Raw genomic sequence first — 11,037 nt, forward strand, 5'->3', positions numbered from 1 at the left:
TTTGGCGAAAATAGATATATATAATTGATGGAATGTCAAAACATTACAAGTGAGACCAAAAACATTACAAGTGAGACCAAGTGGTGCACTGATTTTGGTCTCATTTCCAATAGCATAAGGTGAATCAAATCCCCTACCAACCTTTTTGTTTAATTTTTTTTAAAAGTAATAATGCACGGCAAAACCTAAATCCGGCTCTGCCAATTACTACTAAATAATCCTTTCTGCCATAATCGTTTCTAAGTTTACAAAAGAAAAGGTGAAAAAGGAAAATATTACTCCAGTCAAAAACTACAAACAAAAATTAACATGTTTTTTCACAGTGGAAAAGAACTTCACATCAAGCTCTTCAAAAAAAACTGGAAATAATAATTCCCAAAAACTAAAACAAAAAAATAAGTTTAAAAAACTGTTTAAAAAACCTCATCACGAAATTCCACGTCATCATCATCATCATCGCCAGCCATGTATATTCATTCATTCACCATTTCACCTTAAAGAGAACCAGTCAAGCACATCCCAAGCAACGCGCCGCTGGGCGAGTGCCACGCGCTCATCGGAAACCAACGGCGACCGGCAAATAGGACAGTTAAAATTTAACGTATCCAACCACCCGTCAAAACACTTCTTGTGAAAAACATGCCGGCAGGCCAATTTCCTCACATGGTCACCATCACCCAACCGGTTCAAGCAAACAACACAGTTCGAACCGGACGCATCATCTCCTTGATCATCAAATAACGTATACGAAAACAACCGGTTCAAATTGAGCTGCTCGGCTAACATAACGACACCAGCTAAACCGGAACCGACGGCGTCGTATAGTACGTCGTCAATTTGAACCGGATTGAACAGTGAAGATAAGCCGAGGAATTGAAGGAAGGTGAAAATAAGGGAACGGAGATAAGTTGAGCAGTTGGCGAGAAGGGTAACGAGTAGAATTGGGATAGATTCAGAAGAAACATCGGTTAATTGGTTTTGTAATCCCATTATCGTGGACTGGAGTATTATTTTTTCAATAATGGGTTTTTATTCACTTTTGAAGCAAGCGGGTAGAGAGAGTTTATGTGTGTATATATATATATATATAGGGTGCTATGTTACTTCGTGTTGAAAGGGGATGGTGGGTTACGTGGGAAGGGATAGAGAAGGACAGGCAATTTAGGTGCTTTCAGTGTCATCACAGCGTATGTTGTACTTTAACCTTCCTTTATGTTGTTCTGGCTTTTCAAAAATATCTCTAGTACCTATCGTATTCTTCAAATATTTTAATTTAAATTAAATAATTTGACTTGATATTGAGTTTTAAAAAAAAAATTAAAATTTATGGTCTTAAAAACTTAAGGGATAAAGCTTTATAGGGTCATGATATTTGTGTGATTATTAAAACTTTTTATTAAAGATAAAAAATGTAAAATAAAGAATTTAAATTTAAATTATTTATAATTGTAGAAATGTGTCATTCTTTTTAAAACGGATTAATAATGAGAGTGTGTCATTTAAATTGAAACAGAGGAAATCCAATATATTTGAAGGATCTAATATGATGACATTTTAAAGAGTTCGTGAAACATTGGTTCACGTTACATTTGATTATTTGTGACAGTATTTTCTTTTTAGCTCGTTTTAAAAACAATGATAGCTTTTTAAATTTAAAAATAATTTAACTTTAATTTTTATTTTATCCTAAAAAAGAAATTTTTACAGCTACACATGTTATGAAATATTTATGATTATAAGTTTCAAAATTCTTATAATCATATAAATGTTACAAATATATTATACATAAATTTTAAAGTCTTTATTAGTATCTTCCTTAAATTTCGTGCTTGTTCAAACTTTTGCCATATAAATTAAAGCGGGGATAATGACTTCTAATCTAAGTTTCAAAATAAATATAAATTTCGATTGTGTATTGTTTTCTTTTGCACTTTTCACTTTTGAAATACATTATTATGAGCTTTGATGTCATGAGTAAAAGTCAAAGTATTAAAATTAAAGTTCACTACAATTAGTGAAAATAGAAGTTGATCTTATGTTTATGTCAATTGCTAAGTGGCAACTTCTATGCTTCAACAACATGTTATTTAAGTTTGGTATAAAATAACTTTCGTGACTTAATATTGATTTTAAAATCTTAGATTTAATCTTCTTTTGCTTTTTTGGGTAATAAAAAGAAGAAAGAATAACAAGAAAATACACGTAACTTCACACCATAACAAAAAATGACCCATGTTTTTAAGTTTTACCTTACCTAATCTATATTGTACATATTTTGAAAGCACTAGCAAATTCAAAATCCGTATTCTTACAATCATTGCTTTCAAAAGTTATAGAGTTAAATCTATCACAACCATTGCTTTCACTCTCTTTTCTTCTCACATCTCTACATATGCTTCAAGGGCCCGTGTATTTTCTGCTTCTCCCCTTCTGTCACCTGGTTGCAATTTAAGAAAATTGAAGAGTAAAAGTCCACCATTAAAGGCCACTCAAAGCTTTGCTTTCGAAAATATGATTTTTTGAGTTTATTAGTTGTTTGGATTGGGTGTTGTTCCAATTGATTAAAAATATCAAAAGGAGTTCAAATTTTAAATTTGAAGTGATTTGAACAAGATTTGAGTTAAATTTCAGAAAAGATGCGGGGAAGAAGACGAAGTCAATTGTTTGTATAATCTTGTATAATAGTGTATATGAGTGTATAAACATACACTACTATACACTTTATACACCTTTATACAAGCGTATGTAGATGAACTTTTTCCACGATTTTCAGTTGCAATTCTTGTTCAAAACTAGTCCAAATCTCCATTATAAATGACTTCAAATTTTATATATAACCTCTTATACTATTTTAATAAGTTTAAATAACACCCACTTCAAATTTCTCACAAAATCAAATTTGAAATTTAAACCCACGTATTTAAGCTTGTTAAAAATCTAATTTTCACCACCCAAATAGATTTGGTTTGTTAAACTAATATTTGAGTCACAGTTATTGATTCAAAAATTAACTTAAAAGTTTGAGCAATTTTTAAAAAAAATTTAAATAGTAATTTCGAGAACCTATTGAAGTTGAATGTTAAATCTTAGCCTATTATTTTTTGGCTAATTAGTTGTAAATTAAAATGTAGGCTATAAAATTGAAAAAGTAGAGAGCACATTTATTGTTATATGAAATTTTCTAGGAATCTTGCATACGACGAAAGTACAGCTTGAGCCTTGAGGATAAAAACTAGCGGGAGCGTGGAGATGGCGTGTGGGAAGCGCGTGACTTTGTTTAAGGAATAGTACTATTTTTATGAAGGAACAAAAGGGGGTGGCCAAAATAGTTGGAGAATTTCAATATTTTAATCAAATGACCTGTGGGGTGGGTCAGGTTTTTCGGGAGATAAAGATGAAGCTATAGTCCTAACTGCTCAATAGCGATATTCATAATTCGGTTTGGATCGATTTTTTTAAAAATAAAATTAAATCAAGTAAGTCGATTCTTTAAATATTAAAATCAAACTAAATTAATTAAATTAATTTTTTATCGATTCGATTTTTATCGGTTTTTTAATTTTTTTTTATTATTTATCGATTTTTTCTTAAATATGAGACATACACTACCAAACACATATTTCGGTGACTATATTTTCAACGTAGTCCTATCAAACGAATTGCTTTTTGAGAAATTTATTATTTACCAAAATATATTTATGATGATTTAATCAAATGTGATGAATAATTTAAATACTCAATTAAAAATTGATTAATTTTAACATGAAATATATTGTTGTACTTAGCAAAGGAAAAAAATTACCAATCACACTAGAATGTAAAGGTAAACAATTAGATTATTATAATACCGAAGAACTAGACTAAAAATACAAATGACTAATTAGCTAATATTATATCGAATATAACTTTTATATATATATATATATATATATATATATATATATATATATATATATATATATATATATATATATATATATATATATATATATATGTGTGTGTGTGTGTGTGTGTGTGTGTGTAGTAAGTTTGGTTCGTTTTTTCAGTTATTTTTTGATTAAAACAAAACCAAATCAAATTTGACCGATTTTTAAAATTCAAAACCAAAACCAAACCTAAAAAGTATCGATTTTTTTGGTCAGTTTGGTTCGATTTTCGGTTTGGTTTGATTTTCCGGGTTTTTATGAACACCTTTAGTACTAAGATTTGTACACTTTTGTAATGTTAAACATTTTCTCTTCCTCACCACCAAAGGATGTGATGTAGCCGGTAGGGCTACTCTTCCCTTAACCAAAAGTTTCGAGTTCGAGCTTTAAATATAAAAATATTTTTGGTTGGGAACGCTTTCCCCCAAATAGGATCATACGCGATGCGAATTTAAATATAATCAGATTCTAATATGGGTATCAGACACCAAATGAAAAAAAAAAAAACATTTTCTCATCCTCTTTCTTTATTCTTTCAAGCTTCTTATTTGCTACTATAGATATTGATAAAAGGTGTGAAGTAAATCCAAAATTATATGGGGCGAAGTTGTTTTAAAGTAATCAAAAATTTTATGGGTGGTCATTCAACTTTATGTTTATTACATAAAAATTATTTTTCTTTTTGGTTACGTAAAAGTCATTCAACGTTGTGTTCATTATCCAAAAGTCACTTTTCTTTCTTTTGTTATACAAAAATTATTTTACGTTGCTCTATTTATCACAAAAATCATCTTGGCCAGATTTTATAATACTTTTAGTTGAAAAGTCTATTATGCCTTTGGAATTATAAATCTTCCTATTTATCTAATATCTTCTATATTGTATATTATATAATATATTTTTACCTAGATATTTTACTTATAATTAAAATAACTTTATATTATTTTATTTATTATTTTATGATATATCCGTATATTTAATATTTTTCACTAACTCAATTTGTTTAATCATATTTAAACACATACATAGTTGAAAATATAAAAATATAAATATATTTATTTTTTAATATTAATTTGAAATAATAAAAACAGATTCATTTAACAAATTATAGTTTTTATAGCCAGGAAAAATTTTACAAATTTTTTTAAAGATATTTGTGTTTAATATTAAGTTTTTAAATCTTTTTCTGTTTATATTATTTATTTGTACTTGTTAATCTGATGTGTCAGTGTGCTAAATGTGGGGATTTTATTTATTGGATTAACATATATGGCTTGATTGATAAATCAATAAGCTTTGATTTTATAATTTTTATTAAAAAAAATTTATTAGGCATGTTTAAGAACGTTGACTTGAGATTTGTTTACAGTAATGTTATTGAAAAATTTAATAATACTACTGATATATCTTGAAAATTAATGCTAAGAAAAAAATTAAATGTATAAAATATATTATAAAAATAATAAATAATATAATATTAAGTTATTCTAATAGTAAAGTAAAATACTTGGCTAAAAGTATATTATATAGCATATAATATAAAAGGTATTATAAAAATGAGAGGATTTATAATGTCAAGGGTATAATAGACTTTTCAGGTGAAAGTTTTATAAAATCTGGTTAAAGTAACAATTGTGATAACTAGAGCACAGTAAAATGATGTTTGTGTAACAAAAGAGAGAAAAATAACTTTTGGGTAATGAACACAAAATTTAATGACTTTTACGTAACAAAAGAAAGAAAAATAACTTTTGGGTAATGAAAATAAAGTTAAATGACCACCCATAAAATTTACTCTCTTTTAAAGCTAACATACTTTCGTCTCAATTTATGTGACAGAGTTGGATTTCGAGAGTTAAATGAGTTTTTTTTACTGCAATATTTTTATATAATTTTTTAAATATTTTAAATTGTTAATTATTGTAACTTATAGTACTTTTTACGTAATTTTTAAATATATAAATTTTATTTTAAAAAACTTTGAACGAAAGTAAACAAAAGGAAAAGATCCTAAAATTGCATAGAGGCAACGGCCGCAAAACACACCGAATAAAAATAGTCGGCCATGATCTGTATCAGATGTTTCATTGGTGGACACTTGCGGCCGTTGCCACATATTAGATTCTCAACTCTGCAAATCTCTTCCTTATATATAATAGGGTACACGTATATAGTATTTACCGTAAAATTGCTAGTTGTGATATATACAAGATAATGAACGTTATTTTTGGTAGGAAGTGACGAAAGCTCTTTACTCTTAAAGTGACTATACTTCTCCGTGGATCCGCATTAATTAATGAATTAAAAAACAGAATATTAATCTGTACAAACAATGTAGATTATAGTCTCAATTCAGCTCTTACGTGCTTTAATATTACGAAAAATTATACTGTATATAAGTAAAATATTAATTTTAAATATATATAACATATATTGAATATCCTTTGTCGAGAAATTTTTTTCAAGTTTGAACACTCTTAGGGAAATTTCTAATTTCGCCACTATATAGTGTAGGCAGACCTTACAACTATCTTGTAGAGATAGAGAGGTTGTTTTCAATAGACCATCGGCTCATGAAAGCATAAGCACCACATTAATGAAAGGGAAACACCGATAAGCCATGTAAAAACAACATAAATAACAAGAAAATAGTAAGATGACCGAAATGCAAGAAATGACAGGTAGTCATAGAAATTTACTACCAACAAAAAGCAAAAGTATGTACTAATACTACCAACATGAACAATCTAGCATATCTAACCTACTACCCTTATCTTCGACCTCTACACCTTCTCATCAAGGGTCATGTCCTCGGTCAGCATAAATAAAAACGAAGAAAGTACTATATATATATATATATATGATTTAAAGTAATCTGGGTCTATGTATTTTTGTAAAGAAAATTGCATCAGAATTTGTTATACTTGTTGTTTATGCTGATGACATAAATTTTGTTGGAACTCCAGCAGAGCTCCAAAAGGCAATTGAATATCCTAAGAAAGAATTTGAGATGAAAGATCTTAGAAAGACAACTTTGTCTTGGTTTACAAATTGAACATTTAATAGACGAGATCTTTATCCATCAATCTGCCCATACAGAGAGAGTCTTAAAATGCTTTTACATGGACAAAGCGCACCTATTGAGTACACCAATGATTGTTCGATCACTTGAAGTGAATAAGGACCCGTTCCGACCTCCAGAAGAGGATGAGGAACTCCTTGGTCCTGAAACACTCTATCTCAGTGCAATTGGTGCACTTATGTATCTTGCTAATGGCCTGACATAGCATTTTATGTTAATTTACTAGCAAGATATAGCTCTTCTCCTACACGGAGATATTGGAATGGGATTAAGCATATTTTGTAATAATTAAAAGGAACTCTTGATATGGGTTTGTTTTATGCTAACAAAGGTAGTGCAGATCTTGTTGGTTAAGCAGATGTATGTTATTTATTTGATCCCCATAAAGCTCGATCTCAGACCGGATACATGTTTACATGTGGGGGTATTGTCATAGCATGGCGCTCCATAAAGCAATCTATTGTTGCTACTTCTTCAAATCATGCTGAGATAATAGCAATTCATGAAGCAAGTCGGGAATGCATATGGTTGAGATCAGTGATTCATTTTATTCGAGAAAAATATGGTTTGGAATGTGATAAAAGATTTACAATTTTATACGAAGACAATGAGGCATGCATAGCCCAATTGAAGGGAGAATTTATAAAAGGAGATAGAACGAAGCACATTTCACCAAAATTATTCTACACACATGATCTTCAGAAAAATGATGACATTGATGTGCAACAAATCCGTTCAAGTGACAATCCGGCAGATTTGTTCACTAAATCTTTGCCAACTTCAACTTTTGAGAAGATGGTATACAAGATTGGAATGCGAAGACTCAAATATTTGAAACAAAATTTTCATCAAGGGAAGTGAAATGCGCGCTATACTTTTTTCCCGTATTAAGGTTTTTACTATGAGATTTTTCTAGTAAGGTTTTTAATGAGACAACTAAGAATGCGTTTTACTAAATATGTGTACTCTTTTTTCCTTCACTAAGATTTTTCTCACAAGATTTTTACTAGTAAGGTTTTAACGAGGTACATTATCTTTTAATGAACATTCAAGGGGGAGTGTTAGTATTATATTGTGGATGTTTATTTATTACTCCGTTATAGATAATCGTCCTGAGGAAGATTATCCATTTAGTATTCTATTGAAGTTTATCTACAAGCAGCTGATGCAGACAGGTTGCAAGCAACTTAATGAAATAATTTGCAGCAGCTTCTTATTAAATAAGCAGGTTGTGAGTAGCTCATACAGACAGCTTATAAGTAGCTCAAAAAATGCCTCACAACTGCTTCCTGAAACGCTTCACAACTATTTTCTTTCTTCTATAATTAGAGAAGTTTTCAGTTTATTATGTAATTCAGTTGAAAGTTGAACAATATATCAATCTATCTGTACGTCTCTTTGATTTATTTGCTTTGCGGTCTTTAGTTTTATTACAAATTTTAACAAATAGTCCAAACTTTTGTAGAAGACGAGTGTTATTGCCACTGACTGCTCATGCTAGTAGTATCCTGCCGTAATGCATATTTGTACGTGTCCTACAACCTACATCTAACTGGGATGAGTGTGACCTTTCCTAGGGAATGTAATTAGGCAAAATATTACGTACCACAATCTCATCATCTAAGCCTCTGACACACAACACATGCAATGTTGAGAATCCATGCAAAAGTGCATCTAGTCTAGTAATTAACAAGCTGCAAGCCACTCGACTCTTCAATTATATGCTCCTCAAGTCAAACTTTTAGCTGTAAATTCCAAAAAGTTTTAACATCAGATACTGCTTGTGCTTGGCATGATAATTATCTATCGTGTGCCTCATCATCCTTTGAGTAAAAACGGTGCCACTCAATCCTAGTAGCAATTGATGAACAGTATTGTGACGAAAGATTTTCGACGGCAAAAAAAACTTAAGGTTTGTTTGATACGAGGGATTTTTTTTTTTGGGAAAACAAGTGATTTTTTACTTAATTTTTCTATGTTTAATTAATTAGCAAAAAATATTTTTTTAAAATATATTATTTAGACAAATTTTATATGAGACGAAATAGGCAAGGGTGGAGGAAGGTGGTAGGTCGGATTTTAGGGGCTGGAGTGGCAGTGGCGATGTTGGGGTGGGGTTGGGGGTGGGGGCACATGGAATAAGGTGGAGAATATTGAGAAAGAATTTTGAAAAATATTTTTCTTTTTCTTATGTAGGAAAGTCATCTTCCTTCAATGATAGAGTTTATGAGAAAAATATTTTCTAAAATATTTAAGCCGATCAAAGATGAAAATATCTTCCTTTCCATCATTTTTTTAACTTGACGGGTACAATTTGCATTCACAGAATGTTAACATTAATCACATTACTTCATCATGATTAAATAGTATGTTGAAGTAAACATATATTAACTAACATTAGTTAAGTGATATATAAAAAACTAAGTGAATTCGGTATTTTGCTTGCATGAAGTGATTCATTCCCTCAAGGAAAAATACGAAGTGCTCCAATGTTGCTTAGTTTAGCTTTTATGAAAACTTTATTAATTCCTGGACTGGTCATATTATTAGTACTTTTACTTTTTAATCTGTTATTTTATCTTACCTTATAAATAAATATAAGCAACACTTAAATGCATTTTCAGATTTTATTAATGTTTTAACTCTTAATTCTTCGATAGTTCATCTCTTTAATAGTTCGTCAATTATTTTCAAGGCTAACCAAAATTTTTTTTGAGTCATTTCAATGAGTTTAAAAACCACGCGTTTCTCTTGATCATTAAAGCGACTCGAGTTTTCAAATAGTTAGACATGCTTTGAAAAGACCAAATTCAGCAACACTCCACGTTTGGCTACTAATTATAAGTAATTAAGAGATTAATTAGTTATATTATAAACGCGTTGGGCGGTGGATGATTAGGCCATTCAGAAAGCGACCATCTGACTAAAAGAAGATTTGCCGCGATCTTCGAACGCAAGTTGCAAGATTAAATTGTACTTTTTAAGAATTATAATCATAAATTAATTATCTGCAATTGAATAAACATAATTAAAAAAACAAATAATCATTCTATTAATTAATTAATTAATTAGGAGGAGGAAACATGAGATGAATGATCATTGGAATACAAAAAAATCGTCACCGTCTTAGAAGATTTGCATATCCACCGACCCACACCTTTTTGTGGCCAAAACCGCTCTACTTGACCCACCAAAAATAATAGAAAAAAAGAAAAGGAGCAAAACCTGATTTTTGTTTGAGTTTTCCTTTTTCTTTTGCAGGTGTGTCTACAGAGTCGTAACTAGAGTATTAAGTACGATTCAGTAATTTTTGCTTAATTCTGTATTTATATAATAAATTTATTAAAATATATAAATATTTAATTATAAATTAGATTAATAAAATGAGATATGAGTTCTAGTGACTAGTGAGATTATCTTCCCGATCTAATTAAAATTGTAAAAAATAGTTCTAATGGAATATTTAGCATCTAAGAGGTCATAACTATAATCGTAATGTCACAAGCACGATTAACCGACAACTCATTTTACAAAAATCCCTTCCCAACGTCGAAAAACTTCAACCTCAACTCAACAGAAAGATCCCTCTTTGATCAAACCACCTCTCCCACCGAAGCCCCCAGATAAACAGGTCCAAATGGAGGTGGAAACACCACAACACTCCTACAAGGAAATGCTCCTAGACAAACAAGCGGGTAACCAAACCAACTACTACGAAATGGAAAACCACCCAACATCAGAATTGGCTAAAGGGAAACACATCGATGACTCCATCCCACTCTCACCAGAAGAGAAGGAACGCCTCTATGCTCCTTGGAGGTACTCAGTAATCATCAAAATATTCAAAAGAAAGATGTCTCACCGCATGCTTCGATCTAAACTAATTGACCTATGGAAGCCATCTGAAACGTTAATTTTGATTGACCTAGGATAAGACTTCTTCATAGCAAAATTTAGCTTAGAGGAAAGTATGGTTAAGGCACTACATCTAGGGCCATGGTTCGTTTCTAGACACTTTCTATCCGTTCG

General features: G+C 30.3%; 1 protein-coding gene across 1 annotated transcript; it reads right to left on the minus strand.

The window, feature by feature from the left end:
- LOC107812622 (E3 ubiquitin-protein ligase RHA2A-like) lies at window positions 1–1,062 on the minus strand. Its single transcript, XM_016637765.2, has one exon. The coding sequence runs from the start codon at window positions 988–990 to the stop codon at window positions 490–492; it is 501 nt and encodes a 166-aa protein (XP_016493251.1). The 5' UTR covers window positions 991–1,062; the 3' UTR covers window positions 1–489.
- Between the last annotated feature and the right edge of the window lie 9,975 nt (window positions 1,063–11,037).

The sequence above is a fragment of the Nicotiana tabacum genome, chromosome 16 (genome assembly GCF_000715075.1).
Source record: "Nicotiana tabacum cultivar K326 chromosome 16, ASM71507v2, whole genome shotgun sequence".
Lineage (NCBI taxonomy): Eukaryota > Viridiplantae > Streptophyta > Magnoliopsida > Solanales > Solanaceae > Nicotiana > Nicotiana tabacum.